The 16,025-nt window shown below is 54.1% G+C and overlaps 2 protein-coding genes across 2 annotated transcripts in view; one reads left to right on the forward strand and one right to left on the reverse strand.

The window, feature by feature from the left end:
• ZZEF1 (zinc finger ZZ-type and EF-hand domain containing 1) overlaps positions 1–5,167 on the reverse strand; it is a 104,204-nt gene extending 99,037 nt beyond the window's left edge. The window contains exon 1 of the mRNA XM_044921780.1: positions 4,748–5,167. Coding sequence (XP_044777715.1) covers positions 4,748–5,101 — 354 coding nt within the window. The 5' untranslated portion in view covers positions 5,102–5,167. The remainder of the gene's footprint in view (positions 1–4,747) is intronic.
• Positions 5,168–5,681: 514 nt separating this feature from the next.
• LOC110584694 (neuferricin) lies at positions 5,682–14,833 on the forward strand. Its single transcript, XM_021694845.2, has 4 exons — positions 5,682–5,931; positions 9,034–9,174; positions 12,322–12,508; positions 14,048–14,833. The coding sequence occupies exons 1-4, from the start codon at positions 5,682–5,684 to the stop codon at positions 14,262–14,264; spliced, it is 795 nt and encodes a 264-aa protein (XP_021550520.1). The 3' UTR covers positions 14,265–14,833.
• Positions 14,834–16,025: the final 1,192 nt, after the last annotated feature.

Here is a 16,025-nt window from a genome sequence, read left to right on the forward strand (position 1 = left end):
TACTTACTCAAACCAAAGGACAGACTTATTTTAGAGCACGAATCACATATATGGCTAATACTTATCTTCTCGGACATTTCTCCACATAATTACTCCATACTTACGGACAGGACAACCACTGTGAGTTATCCCAATCGGCTTTTCAAACCCTGGCTAAGCCTTCACATGCAGACAGACCTGCTCTCTTCAACTAGCAAGTGCTAACCAGCAGGAAGGGAAAGTCACCAGATTTCAGTATCAGGCCAACCCCAACTGTCCCCGTACCAAATCTAATAAAGGTGAAGAGGCTTCAAGAAAAAATGCATGATGCTTTTTCTCAAATTTGAATTATTCTTGCTAGGTCTCCCTTAGCATGTAGGGAAAAATTAAAGAATTAAGGCTAAAAAAAAAAAAAAAAAAGAAAGAAAAATGGTGAGACTAAAGAAAAATAATCCCAGAGAAACAGGTCCTTAGAGGAGGAAGGGTACAGGGCTTGGAGTCAGAAGACTCACACTAGAGTGTTAGTCCCAGAATTTATTTTCCCATCTTACTTGAGTGAGTCCCTGAACCCTACCGTGTCTTCAGTCTCATCCTCAGTGTGGTGGCTGGGGTCACCCACCAGCCTTGCACGGCTGGCCTAAATCACTAGACACCAGGCATGTGAACACATTGTAGAGAGTGAGGGGGGATAGCTATACAGATGTGAAAGAAGACTTCCAAACATGTATTTTGTGAGTTTGGTGGATGGATACTTAATACCCTATGACACAGCTCTAGGTGGCCCCAGGGATTTTTACAAAAGTAAAATAACGAACTTGCAACCTTTTACAAGTCATCAGTTCTGACTGCTGGGCTTCTGACTCCTTAATGTTTATTTCTGCCACAGTGTGACTACTGTGATTTTGAGTTTCATAACAGAAAGGTACAACCACTCAGGTTTTTCTTCCCATATATTTCTCTGGTTACAGTGGCTGAACGACCTCTGGATTTAACTATGCTCAACAGTCCACGGACTACCTCCAAGGGATTTAAGTTCTCACAAAGCACACATACACACACACACACACACACACACACACACACACACACACACGTCACACTAGGAGGAAACAATGTGGCTATTTTCTCATGAAAACCCAATGAACAAACAGATGACTGTATTTCAAGCAGTCTTCTCTCCTAGGACTCCCAGTCTGAGAGAGACCTCCACTTAGCTGCCCCATGGACACATTAAGCTCAGCATGGCCAAGCCAAACTCATCTTCTGTCTCCAGGTCTTCCCTTCCTGAGAAGTTTCTGTTCTCAATAAACAGCCCTGTCACCTTTCCAGTTGCTTAAGACAGTAATGTTGGTGGAGTCATCCTTAATTCCTTTCCCCTTCTAATCCTCTGCTCACACATAAGTCTCAAGGGGGCTTATTCTACTTCCTAAATAGCTCTCAAAATTGTTCATGCCATTTTAGCTGCCATCACCCCAGCCCCAAGCCGCTTAGTTTCTTACCTGAACTGTCGTAATAGCTTCCTAACTGATCTGCTTGGACCCACTCTAGCCCCTCTACAACCGGCTCCCCAGAAGGCAGCCACAGCATCATGTACCTTGCTCCAGTTTCCAAACTCCTATATAACAGAGGCTGCAAAGGACTCCCCACGACCTGATTCCTGCCTACTTCTCTAGCCTTGCTCTTCTCCTTCTGCATTCAAGGATCTAGCCATGTGTGTTACACTACTTATTGCAACCTGGTATCTGTCCTCCTCTTTCTCAGTAATCACATCCTTATTTTTCAGCTAAATACATGGCCATCGAATAGAAATCTTTCCCAGCCTCCCTTGCAGCTCAGTGTGGCCATGTCACTGGGCTTGAGCCAATGAGAGGTGAGCCCTGCCCTTAAGAAAGGAGGTGTGGCCCTCTCCTTCCCTTTCCCTTTCCTGCAGTTGTAATGCACAAGTGACAGCTGAAGGAATCATTTGGGTCACTAGGTAGAAGGTGCCTGTGGAGGATGACAGCACAAGATGGATGGGGCCAGGTCCCTGATGACTGAAACTGCCATGTCAAACCTGGACTACCCACCTGGACTTTTTCATAAGAAGCTTGTTTACTATTTTTTTTAAAAGATTTTATTTATTAATTTATTTGACAGAGAGAGAGCACAAGCAGGGGGAGTGGCAGGCAGAGGGAGAGGGAGAAGCAGGCTCCCCGCAGAGCACGGGGAGCCTGATGTGGGACTCAATCCCAGGACCCAGGGATCACGACCCGAGCCGAAGGCAGACGCTTCACCAACTGAGCCACCCAGGCGCCCAGAAACTTGTCTACTGTTTAAACTACTGATGCACTGACTTTTCTGTCCCTTGCAGCAGTTTTATCTAAGCCTCATACATCACATCATTCTTCCAGATTCTCCATTCTCTGGACTTTGACTTGTGCATGGAATTCCCTCTCCCTGAAACACCGCTAACCCTTCTGCTCCTCGTCTGTTATCTATCACCCTTTGAATCTGAGCTGAAATGTGACTTTCCAGGTAAGTTTTCCTTGACTTCCTAGGTAAGGTTAAATCCTCCTGCTATATTTTCCCTTACACTTTCCTTTGGCTAATACTCACTATACCTATAGTTGCTGGGTTCACGTGAGTCTCCTTCAGTACCACACACTCTTTAAGAGCAAGTATCTGCTTTGTCCACTGTCATCCAGGTGCCTGGTACTCAGTATATGCCCAACAAATATTTGCCCAATGAAAAATATCATAACCCTTGAGTGATTTCTGGACCACACCTAAGGACTTCTTGGCCTTGGACGCCTGGGGGTTCAGTTGGTTAAGCGTCTGCCTTCGGCTCAGGTCATGATCCCAGGGTCCTGTGGTCGAGCCCCGCATCGGGCTCCCTGCTCTGCGGGGAGTCTGCTTCTCCCTCTGACCCTCCCCCCTCTCATGTGCTCTCTCTCATTCTCTCTCTCTCAAATAAATAAAATCATGGGGCGCCTGGGTGGCTCAGTTGGTTAAGTGACTGCCTTCTGCTCGGGTCATGATCCTGGAGTCCCGGGATCGAGCCCCGCATCGGGCTCCCGGCTCGGCGGGGAGTCTGCTTCTCCCTCTGCCCCTCCCTCTGCCCATGCTCTCTCTCTCTCTCTCTCTCTCTCTAAGTAAATAAATAAAGTATTTTTTTAAAAAAGGACTCCTGTCACCTCTGCTTGAAGCTCTAGTCCTGTCAGACACTCTCAGTGTAAATACTGTTTCTCTCCATTCTCTTCCGGACAATTTGGAAATGGGCCAACTCCTTCAACAGATCTACACAGCTCTTTCTAGCGCCCCTTCATTTTCTGTTAATACACCCAGAGCTAGAAAGTGAAGCATTACGCGGACTCTTGGAATTAATATATATAGATGGAGACCCTTCACTAACTAGTATGACCACATCTTCAAGAACTGGGATGTCTTACAGGTATTTTTTAAAAGAAAATATAAGAAACATACAAACCCTATTATCTTAATTCTGACCATATACAGGAAAACATTCTTTTTTTTTTTTTTAAGATTTCATTTATTTATTTGAGAGAGAGAATGAGAGCACAAGAGGGAAGAGGGTCAGAGGCAGACCCCCCGCCGAGCAGGGAGCCCGATGCGGGACTCGATCCCGGGACTCCAGGATCATGACCTGAGCCGAAGGCAGTCGCTTAACCGACTGAGCCACCCAGGCGCCCCTACAGGAAAACATTCTTAAAGTATTTTAAAGGCCTCTGGCTGTAAAGTGCACATCACTTTTTAAAACGGCATTACAAGCACCTGTCAGTTTACTGCTTTATATGCTCACCCTTCACTGACACTGAAGATTCTACACGGCTTACGCACCTTCACAAATTAAGCATCTTTTTGTTGTAACACCGTGGAGTTAAAGAAATAGGGTCCCAAGAAGAAGGCAGTGGGACATAAGACAAAGCAGCAAACAAATCAAGGGATCTGAGTGCTAGGTCTTAGGTTGCCAATGAGTCAGTGGGAGACCCTGGATCAGCTCTCTTTTTAACTGTAAAATGAAATGTACAAGTAATTCCTAACACCCCTTCCGAGAAAAAAATATTGTGTTGCCGTATCAATTCGCTGTTCGCGATTTAACAGAGATGATGTTAGTGATTATGCCCAAAACTGTGTCATTTCAAGTACTGCCGGGAAACCTGGTATTTGCCTGTCAGTTTCAGGTTGCACGGAGGTTTAAATGAGTCTTACTATCTAAGAACAAATGTGTATTTTGGAAAAGCTGGTTTTTGTGTGACGAGAACGGCTTTTAGAACGTGGGCTTTCCCAGTACATGTCATTCTCCTCCCACATTTGTTAGGCGCCCGCACTGGATTCAGAAGGTGCTCTGTAAACTCCCACCGGTCAATAAAACAGAATGGTTTTCACTGCCACTCCCTTGATCCCTAGGCCTCCGTTCCCTTCAACCGTCCCGGAGCCTGATAAGGAAGCTCCGGAGAGCAGTCGGGGCAGCGTCAGGCAACAGCACAAATGTCTGTATTACAAGAACACGCAGAGACATCTGGGCTCGGCGAGCTCTTCGATCAAGGACGGACTAGTCCAGGCTTTCCACACCTCTAGTAGAGGTTAAAGAGATTCGCAGCCGTCCCCCGCGGTGTACAGGCTGGATGCGAGCGCTGCGAGCTCCCATTCTCAGAACCCGCACCCTACGGGGTCCCGCCGGGCCAGTCTAGAGCCACGGCCCACCTCCTCACACCCGCCCGCCCCCGCCCGCCCCGCCCCCGCCCCGCCGTCGCCAGCCGGTCCTGACCTCCTCGAACTGCTCGCCCGAGCAGCCGGCGCCACGAGCCTCCAGCAGCTCCCGGAACTGCTCCAGGGTGACTGACTCTTCGCCGCGGCCCAGCCGCTCTTCCAGCCAGCGCAAGAGCGCGCCGTGGTGCCTAGACACCAGAGACTCGCAGGGCGGCGCGGGCCGCAACGCCGCCGCCGCCTCTCGCAGTCGGGCCGGCTCCAGCAGCGCCGCGGCGGGCGGCAGCGCGGGTGCCGGGGGGCCCGAGCCGGAGACCGTGCCCGAGTCCGCGGCCCAGTCCTGGTGCGGACCCCAGCCCTCGGCCCCCGCGGCAGCCGCTTCGTCTTCACTGCTGTGACTCGGAGCGTTCCCCATGGAGTCTCCGTCTCGGGCGCCCGGCTGTGCCGCCGCCGCCGCCGCCGCCGCCTCCCCGCCTCGACCTGTCAACCTCCGGCGGCACCGGGCGGGCGGGGACGGGGAGGGGACGACGGCGGCAGACGCTTCCGGCTTCCTCGCCGTCAAGCGAGGCCTGCTGTCGCAAAGGCGCCGTCAAGCGGACTCAGGCAGATGCCGTAAGACCGAGAGCGGAGGACGGCTTGAGCAGGGGGTGGAAACCCGATTGCCCAGAGGGCGAGTCCGTGCTAACGTCTACGTCATCCCGCAGCCTCCTTTGCCGCCATCTTTGTTGGGGGCGGCAACGGCGTGGCCGAGCCTTCGGCGCTTACACTCTCGCTCTCTCTCCACGTTCACTACCTACGCTGAAAAAAAGCGAAGCCAGGGAGTGGAGCCGGGGAGTGGTCTTTCGCCGAAGCCGTTTTCCCTTCAGTACCCCGTTGTCCCCGGGGGGGCGCGGGCGGGACGACGGGGCGTCGCGCCGGTGACGTCCGCCGGTGGCGTCGCGCCTGCGTCGCCGCCATCTTGGCCGCGGAAGGCGGGGCGGCCGCCTGCGGTCTGCATGCGGAGGCTCGGCGGGCGTGGGCTCTTGTTGGGCCTAGCCGCGGCGGCGGCGGCGGCGGCGGCGGCACGGTGGATGGGCTGGTGGGGCGGCCGCGCTGGCCTTCGCCTTTTCGTCCCCGAGGAGCTGGCCCGCTACCGCGGCGGCCCCGGGGACCCGGGCCTCTACTTGGCGTTGCTCGGCCGCGTCTACGATGTGTCCTCCGGCCGGAGGCACTACGAGCCGGGGGCCCACTATAGCGGCTTCGCAGGTATCAGCGAGGCGGCCGCTGCCGCCCTGCGTCGTTCGTCCGTGCACTCATCCATGCGCTTGTTCGTTCGTCCATTCATTCGCTCATACGCCCTTTTCTCCGCACGGTCACAGTCCGAGCGGTGCTCGGCTGCACCGTCCCGCGGGGGTCGAACGCCCGGGCGGGACGGTGGCCCGCTGTTGGCAGCCCAGCCCGTCCCCTCCCTGTCTTCCCCAGGCGCTCTTTGCGACGAAGCTTCGAGAAACAGGCTTCTGGCCGCTTGTCTGTTACCCACCGGCCGGGCAGAAGCCCCCGGACAGGTGCTCCGCGCCACACTGCGTGGCTCAGCGCGCAGCGGTGCATGGCCGGGTCCCTGCCCGCAGAGGCCCCCTGCGGACCCCAGTCATCTCTTCAGGGTGTCGCTGTCCAAGTTTCCCCGAAAAATAGTACACCTCGTGTGAGTCGTTCTTGTTTCTGGTACAGACGCACTTGCGTCCATTAAAGGCGATCAGGTTAGAGCACAGACAAAGGCCTGGTCACCTTTCGGTCGGTCAGAACTGAGGAGAAAGCTGCACGTCTGTTAGGCCGGAACGTTTGTCAAACGAAATTTATTCTGCTGTCCTGTTCTATAGTTGAGGGCGTTGGCGAATGGGATTCGTTGACAGGCTTTGGACCAGGACCACCGGCCTGTCCATCCAGGCTGGAGGGATAACCATGTCCCAGGTTAAATAGGAACGAACAAATGCTGAGCTTAGGGCCAGTGACTAGGCTAATGTTAAATAAGCACTTTGCATTTGTGGTAGTCTCAGAGTTGGGAAGCTGCCTCTGGTACTTAAATGCAAGTCACTTCCTGTCTCTGGGGAGAACTTCAGAAATGGAAGCCTTGACAGAGAAGGAACTCGGGTCGGTTGGTGTTGCCAAGCTCCTCAAACAGCCCGGCGAGGACAGGGACTTACCCGGAGCTACACGGTGATCTGGAAGCAGAGCTGGGCCTGGCGTCAGGGTTCATTCACCTGCCCGTGGAGGGCAGTCTGCAGTGCACAGCCCCATCCCACCCTGGCGTAGCTGCCCCAGCAGGATGCACGGGCGTGAACGTGAAAGCTTTCATCCCCGGGGGCGCTGTTCTTTGCAGTGTGCTCTGGCGCCTGCCGAGCTCCTCTGTGCCCGTTGTACACTCACATCTATGCACTGACCACGGCTATGCAGCCCGCCGTGTGCCAGGTGCTGAGGAATCAGAAATCCGTGCTCCCCACCACCCGCACAGCCTAGGAGGGAAGCAGAGATGTGCACTCGTGCAGTCGATACTTGTATTATCGTCTGTTAAGATATAATTCACACAATATAAAATCCACCCTTCTAAAGTATGCACTTCAGTACTTTTTAATATAGTTAGAAAGTTGTGCAAACATCAGCATTCTCTAGTTCCAGGCATTTTATCACCCCCAAAGAAACCCCATATCCGTTAGCAGTCACTCCCCAGTCCCTCCTACCCCTCAGCCCCTGGCAGCCTCTGTCCACTTGCATCTGAAGATTTGCCTGTTTGGACTTTTCATACAAGTTGGAATCATACATGAGGCCTTTTGTGTCTGGCTTCTTTCACTTAGCACAGCATTTTCAAAGTTCGTCCAGGCTGCATCGTCACGTATCAGTGCTACATTCCGCTTTGTGGCCAAGTAATACTCTGTTGAATGTATATACCACATTTTGTGTATTTAATCATCATTTGTTGGGCGTTTTGGTTGTTTCCATTTTTTGCCTATTACGAAAACACGGCTATGAACGTACATGTGCACATTTTTGTTTGGACCTATGTTTTCACTTCTCATGTAGTAATGCTTGTGTTTCACTTTTTGAGAAACTGCCAAGTTATTTTCTAAAGTGGCTGTACTCCTACCATCAATGTAGTAGAGTTCCAGTTTCTCCACATTCTCGCCAAACTGGTCATCTTTTTGATTATAGTCAATTAATGGGTTTGATGTGGTAGCCCATTGTGGTTTTGGTTATTTGCGTTTCCCTAATAACTATGATGTTGAGCATCTTTTCCTGTGCTTGTTGACTGTTTGTGTATCTTCCGTGAAGAAAGGTCTGTTCAAATCCTTTTCTGTTTTTTAATTGGGTTGTCTTTGTACTTTGAGTTGTGAGAGTTCTTTATATACTCTGGATACTAGGCCCTTATCAGATCCATGATTTGTGAATATTTTCTCCCCTTTTCACTTTCTTGATAGTGTGCTGTAGTGCACAAAATTAAAAAAAAAATTTTTTTAAAGATTTTATTTATTTATTTGACAGAGACACAGCGAGAGAGGGAACACAAACGGGGAGCGGGAGAGGGGGAAAGCAGGCTCTCCCACTGAGCAGGGAGCCCGATGCAGGACTCGATCCCAGGACCCTGGAATCATGACCCGAGCCGAAGGCAGACACTTAACGACTGAGCCACCCAGGCACCCCCAAAATTTAAAAATTTTGATCGAGTTTATTTTTTCTTTGTTAGCTTGTGCTTTTGGTGTCCTATCTAAGAAACCGTCACCTAATCCAAGGGCACAAACATTTACACCTATGTTTTCTTCCAAGAATTTTACAGTTTGAGCTCAGACATTCATGTCATTGATCTATTTTGAGTTAATTTTATATATGTTGTGAGGTAGGGGCCCATTTTCATTCTTCTGCATGTTGCTATCCAGTTGTCCAAGCACCATTTGTTGAAAACACTATTCTTTCCCCCTTTGAATTATTGAAATAATTGTTGAGAATTGACTTACTGAAAATCAACTGTAAATGCATGGGTTTCATTCAGCCAATATTTATTGATAATTACTAAAGACTAGGCACTACCAGACACTGGGGAATCAATACTGAGTTTGGTGTGTTCTCTGCCCTGATAAAACTTGCAGACTAGTAGAAAAGGCAGACATTAGATAGTTATTACATCAACAATGAGTTATTTTGTGACAAGTGTTAAAAGGAAGACATACTTGTGTTAACATCTATCCCAGCGAGGGGAGATGAGCTTTTCCTGGAGGTGGGGATTAGGGGTTTCCAGATGATTCTCAGAAAATAGGTTCTTGAGTTGGTACAGTGCCAGCGATTTACGAGCTCATCCAATTGGAAACCTGTCTCCTGCAGGCCGGGATGCATCGAGGGCGTTTGTGACTGGGGACTACTCTGAAGCAGGCCTGGTGGACCATGTAGCTGACTTGTCGTTTTCGGAGGTGCTGACCCTTCAAAATTGGCTTTCGTTCTACGAGAAGAATTACGAATTCGTTGGTAGGTATTCCACAGGTCGTTTCCATAGATTCTATTCAGTTGTCCTGCAATTTTTTTTTTTTTAAAGATTTTTTTATTTATTTGACAGAGAGAGACACAGCAAGAGAGGGAACACAAGCGGGGGGAGCGGGAGAGGGAGAAGCAGGCTTCCCGCGGAGCAGGGAGCCCGATGCGGGGCTCGATCCCAGGACCTGGGCCGAAGGCAGACGCTTAATGACTGAGCCACCCAGGCGCCCCTGTCCTGCAATTTTTTAAAAGAGTTAGAGTTCTTTGGGGATTGGACTCAAGGTTAAAATCCGTACAATACCCATGAAATTTTCCCCTTAAACTCTGGTTGTTAGTGTGGCCGTGAGTCTCCGAAGGAAGTGTTTGGGGCACTTGTTTCTCTCACTCATACTCTTGGGAGAGCATGATCCTGCCGTTTGCTTTGGCCTCTGTGGCCCCAAAGCCAGGGGTTGCCTGCCACACCTTGAACCACCAGCTCCAGGAGCCTCGCTGGGTCCCAGGCATCGGGCTTCAGCACCCAGTCGGGAGGGCTCGAGGCCTACGTTTGTGTGCAGTTTTGACAGATACTCTTACTTAGCCCTGTAGGGAGACCAGCATTAGTCTGTGTCCATCCCAAAGGAACTGTCTCCCAGACACTTGTTAAAGCCAGTGGTGCCGGGCAAGCAAGGAGGGAATCACCTTTGAAATAGAAAGACACCTAACAGTGTCCCAAAGAAATGTTAGACTCTAAACGCTAGAGTGCTTTGTAAACACTGAAAATTGGGTTGGTTGGGGCCCTTTTCCCTCTGTGGAGCCCAACTGGACCCGCTGACTGCCTGGGGAACATCAGTGCTCCTCACCACCAGAATGGGTCTCGGTTGGGAGCGTTCCATCTCTGCCCCTAACACCTCTGACTGTCTGCTCTGTCTTGACCACTTGGGTTACCTTTTCTGAGAACCTTGGCCTTTGCCCGAGCTCCTCCGCTCCCTCCACATCCAGCTGACTAGAACACCCACAGTTCTTTCTGCATCCAGCCCCCCCACCACACACACTTGTTGGCTCCTGCCCTCCCGGCCTGCACACCCCCTTCTGGGTTTTCCTCCGGGCTGTCCCGGGCCATTCCTGACACCACAACCACGTCTGCACTGAACGGACTGAGAGCTCTCTGCAGACCTTCAGGAGGCTGGGTTCTCCCTTTTTCCCGGGAGGTTGGTTGAAATATTACCAGGTTAATAAGGAAAAGAAATCCTAACACAAAAGAAAAAGAATAGAGCCCTGAGAGTGGGCAAAGACTGCCAGACCAAACATGTCATCCTGATATTTGGGGAGCAAACTGCTGTGTTTGAACAGTGTTAGCGTATGTGTGTGAGCGTCGGGGAGGGACTGTAGTCAGTCAGCATGTATTTGAATACCTACTCTGGGTAAGTGATGGTTCTGGTCCTCATGGGGACCGGACCAGGGATGAGTTGAATGCAGGTCCTGCCCTCTTTTGGCTCGTTCTATAGGAGGTGGGCTATGTTAGGCTCTTTCGGGCCCAGTAAAGCCCCATCAGAGGAGGAAGTGAAGACAGGAAGCCATCTCGGCAGCTAGTGGCCAAGCCTCACAGGCAAATGAGATGTCTTTGTGTTCTGGATACAGTGTTGGCTTGGAGACCCAGCCGGTGGTGACCGCCATTCTCACGACACAGCTTCTCCAACTCTTTCTCTGTTGCCTCTACGACTCCTCCCTCTCTGTGGGTCTCATGTCTAAAACCCAGCACGACAGGCTTGTCGCCGTGCACAAAGAGACCCTCTAGGAGGAAGTTTTCTGCTAGATCAACTCAGAGGCTGCGCCCTGATCCCCTCATATATTCTAATAAGCACGGAAAGTGAATGCTCTGTACTGGGCTGTTTTGAGTGCTGGGGCCTCACTGGTGGGCAGGAGAGACATACATAAACAAGTAAACCGACCACACAATTCCAGTTGGGACTGAGTGTAAATAAAGCAGATTGATGTGTGTGGGGGGTGTGGTATGTGGCACTTTTGAGCAGATGGTCAGGGGAGGCCTGTTGGAGGGGATAGTAGGTGAGCAGAGACCGGGATGTGAGGAGCCAGTCAGACTGGGGTGTGGAAAGAGAGTATTCCAGGCTGAGGGAACAGTGCCGAGACGGGGAGCAGCTAAGCACAGTCAGCAGATAGAAAGGAAGCCAACGTGCAGGCTGTAGTTTGGGTGAGAAATGGAGAAGGTGGCCAGAACCGCGGTGTCTTCTAGAGGCCGGCCGGACGAGATTTGCTGTTGGATGGACATGAGCACAGGAAAGTGTATGTTGTATACGAAGGAGCAGCAGCTTCTAATCCAGGTCACAAAAGTGACGTAAACAGAATTGGACCAGTCGGGGTGGTTGGACGTGAGGGTGGACGAAGCTGCCCCTGGTGGCCCAGTAGTTGCAGGGCTCAAGGCCGCTCAGGCACCTGCTCTTGGCCGGCCCTTCCAGAAGCACTTTCTGCTGCTGCTTCCTGTGGCAGGTGCTGCGGGAAGGGGCCTGCACATCAGGACTCAGAGACGAAAGTCCCTGCCCCAAAGGAGAGCTGACCCCTCTGGCTCAGGCCTGCAGGTTCATGGACCACTTGCTGTTTCCATTCAGTTCGTGCACCGCAGGACTGAGGGAGAGAGGATGGTGGAGGGAGAGTGTGGGCGCCAGCTTCAGAGCCCTCCCAGCTACTCAGCCTCCCTGTCTCTCTCCTAGGTTGCTCTGAGGGTTTGCAGGATGTTGGTGAAGCACAAGCGTAGCACCTGACCCTGAGTAAATGCTCAATAAATGACTTACTGATAGTTCTACAAGACAAAATCGTTTCACTTTGGGAAGAATCGAGCCACAAAAGTGTGACCCAATAAGCCAGTCATTTGTCGTACGTTTATGGAACACGTCCCGCGTGCCTCCAGCACCGTGGAGCGCCGAGGAAGGAATTACATGCAGTTCTGCCCTCCAGGAAGCGCTGTCTGCATGTGGGGAAGGGTGGGCGGCCTCCGTATGGGGGAGTCCGCAGCTAGGGCAGTCTCGCTTCTATGTGGGGTCTTGTCAGGCGTCAAGGGGTTCTTGGTCCTGAGCCAGAAACCCTGGGAGCTTGGGTCTCACCGTGGAGGTGACCGAGACCCTGACATCAGCTGTCCCGTCACCACAGGAAGGGTGATAGGACGGTTCTACGGAGAGGACGGCCTCCCTACGCCGGAACTGACCCAGGTGGAAGCCATGATCAGCCGAGGCTCGGAGGCGGGCCGGCGGGCGCTGGAGGAGAAGCAGACGTTCCCACCGTGCAATGCCGAGTGGAGCTCCAGCAGGGGCAGCCGGCTCTGGTGTTCCCCGGAGAGGTACACAGGCTTCCCTCCCACCCGTGGCTCGGTGACACCATAACCTAGCTGTGCACCCAGGGGGACTCCTTGAGAGTACAGGCGTTCTGGGTAGCGAGTCTCAACTGGCTACGTGTCCGAGGCTTCTGGGGCCCCTGACAACCAGGTGAGGTGAGGGTGGGGACCCGGGCGTGTGTTTTGCTTGCTTGCACTTCCCAAAGACCCTGGCCTGGGATGAGCAGGCCCAAGTACAGCTGCTCAGTTTGGCCTGTTGATCCGTCCAAGGGCCTCTGTTCCCTCTTGTCTGCACAAATTCTGGCCGCCTACAGGGACGAGGAGGCGGGGCCGGCCCGCGGCACGAAACATGGCAACTGCTGAGTGTTTCCGAGAAGCCCTTTCCCGTAGAAATAAAGTGAGGGGAGCCCGATCAGGGTAGACGGCCCAGAGGTTATTCCCGGGTTGTTTGGGGGCAGCTGGAGGAAAAACGGGTGTTTAATCATCAGGCCCTCAATCCCCTTAACTCTGATGCAGAGGATGGGACCCCCCCCGGCACACACAGCAAGCTTCAAGGGCCTCAAGTACGAGCTCAGCTCTCCCTGAGAAGCAGGAGATCCCCTTCCTCAAGTGTAAGCTGTGTACGTCCACCCTCTTCTGTGCGGAGAGGCCTTCTTGCTCTCCAGCCAACAGCCAAAGCTGCCAGCTTTCCCCAGGCCCAGCCCCTGTGTCCATCACGTTTCCTCCACCTTAATTCAGGGAGCAGGTGTGGAAGGGGCAGGAAGGAAAGCTCCTGTCCAGTTTTTTTTTTTTTTAAAGATTTTATTTATTTATTTCGGAGAGAGAGAGAATGAGAGAGAGCACATGAGAGGGGAGAGGGTCAGAGGGAGAAGCAGACTCCCCGCCGAGCAGGGAGCCCGACGCGGGACTCGATCCCGGGACTCCGGGATCATGACCTGAGCCGAAGGCAGTCGCTCAACCGACTGAGCCACCCAGGCGCCCGCTCCTGTCCAGTTTTGAAGAGACAGGGCCTGGTCTCCAGAAAGAGGGGCTCGGGGAACCTGGCCTGCCCCCCTGAGGGCCTGTTTGCCGGTCTCGGTGGCCCCCTCTGGCCTCACTGCCTTCCCTCCCCCGGCGAGTCCACCCTATCCCTGTGCCTCAGCCCGGTCTGTGTTAACTCCCTTTGGAAACGACAAAGGAGTCCTGAGTTCAGACAGGGACTGGGTGTGGAGTAAGGGGCAGGGAAGGAGTACGAGAGGCGCCAGGATGCAGTGGGGGATTGGAGCCAGACGCTGTTTCTGAGACGCTCACGGGCCAGTAGGGGAGAGCCTCTCCCAGGTGTTCGCAGTGCGGGGAAGTAGCGCTGGCTCCTGGCAAGGCACAGGGCAGGGCCCGGGGGCACCGGGACAGCGGGGGAAGCTGGAGGAAGTCAGGAGAGCCGGCAGGGTTAGGGGACGCATGCTGCAGACCGCCGCCTTGGGAAATCGCCAGGTGGCCTTCCCCGCTCCCCTCCCCAGAGACTCCTGAGTTCCTGCTGGTAACACGTCCTTGTTCTTCTGTCCTCAGCGGAGGTGTGAGCAGAGACTGGATCGGTGTCCCCAGGAAGCTGTACAAGCCGGGTGCCAAGGAGCCCCACTGTGTGTGCGTGAGAACCACCGGACCCCCTAGCGACCAGTCACCGGGCCTCCCTGCAGACACGAACCGTGGGGACTTGGACCACCCCAGCTTGGGGGAGTACACGGGCTGCCCACCCCTGGCCATCACCTGCTCCTTCCCGCTGTGAGTCCGTGCCCCAGATGGTGATAACCCCCAGGGAACCCTGCCTGGAAGCACGCTGCCCACACTCTGCAAACATGGCCCACGCCCCTCACCGAGGGCTCACCCTCCTGTGCCTGAGACCAGAGCGCGCCGGCCTGCCCGGTACCTGTCAGCCTGTTTGTGATCTACTCGCCATCCTTCTTCAGAGCCCTCAGACGGCAATGCGCGCAAATCTGACCAACTCAAAACTAACTGGACTGCCATGCCCGACCTGTAACTCCCCACCCGGCTAGGGCACTGGGGGCACTGGCCAATCGGAGACAGGCAGACGCGTCCAGAGAAGCCACGGATCGTTCAGAGCGTCCATGTAACTCTTCTAGGTTCCCCTGATTTTACCTCTGCCCGGAGCCAAGCCACACCCAGTTGATGGGAGCCGAGCCCAACCGGGAGAGGGAACAATGAAACAGGGCAGGCTAATCCTGGAGGGGAAGGGCTTTCGCTTACACGGAGGCAGCAAATCCAGACGCCTCCGAGCAGCAGTTTGAAGTGAGGATATTCTTTCTCTCTTAAACATTTAGAATTAGGTGTGGGACAAGTCTGCTCTTTGATCAAAAAGTACTTTCTCTGCTGTGATGCCTCTCCCGGTGGGGTGTGTGTCCAGGGCAACCCGTCACCCCTACGCCGACCCCACTGACCGGAGGAGCTTCTTACTGGGGACCTCCCCTGCCGCCCCCCTGCCCACCTGCCTCATGGCGCTTCCCCCTCCTGAAGGAAACCCTCCTCTGTGGCACTGATCTACTTGTGGCCACACTGCGTGTACTCAGGGTCCTTGCTCCCCAGCCCCCCTCGGCTGTGCAGCAGGCTAGACTCTGCCCTCCTCACCCCACGGCCATGGCCGTCCGGGACTGGCCACACCTGACGGCCTCCGGGAAACCCTCCCTTGGCCCTCGTCTGATTCCCTTTTCTCCCCCAGGCACCCCTCTCGGCCCATGAGCCCCCCCCACCAGGTCTCCTCACTCCCACCTCAGCTGCATCCAGATAGGCGGCTCCTTGGAGCACGTCCTAGACACCCAGACTCCACACTTCCGGAATTCAGTCACCTTGTGATGTCACACCAAGTGAGGACCCCGGCAGCCATCCAGGACGCCTTCCTCTGCTCTTCCCCTCCTCCCACCCCATCTCAGGGCCCCGGCTCTCCCCGCACCCTGCCCCCCAGCAGCCTCCCCAGCTCCGGGCTGTCATTTCTCGCGTGGAAGCAGCAAGTCTCACTGTCCTCTCCCACGCCGCCCTCCGCCCTGTTGTGAGCGGTCACCCTGGATGACCAGGGCGCACCCCCCCCACCTTCAGTGACTTGCCACGTCCACGGCCCTCCCACCACCTCCCCGTGCACCGGGGCACCCTTCCCTGCAGCCTCGTCCACCGCACCGTGCCTGCGGAACCTCCGCCAGGCTGCCCCTCCTGCCTGGACCGGCACCTCTCGGGAGGCAGGCACCTGCGCTCGCCTGGCCTGCCTGCAGCCTTGTTCTCGTCTAAGACGACAACCCGGGTTTCCCGTCCGCCTCTCTCCCTGCATGAGGACGGAGGGCTCCCCAGCTTGGTGTCCTGCACCCCCAATACCCAGCACGGGGTGTAAGTGCGCGAGTTAGCTCTTAGTCTGCAGATGAGGCAGCACAGAGCAGTGCAGCTGAGCCTCGAACTCCAGGTTCTTGCCCCGACTCCATGCCGTTTGCACCCCTCCATAGCTCGCTGTGTCCCCTGTGGGGTGGGAGGGGGCAGGCAAGGCTCA

This window comes from Neomonachus schauinslandi, chromosome 15, assembly GCF_002201575.2.
Source record: "Neomonachus schauinslandi chromosome 15, ASM220157v2, whole genome shotgun sequence".
Classification (NCBI taxonomy): Eukaryota; Metazoa; Chordata; class Mammalia; order Carnivora; family Phocidae; genus Neomonachus; species Neomonachus schauinslandi.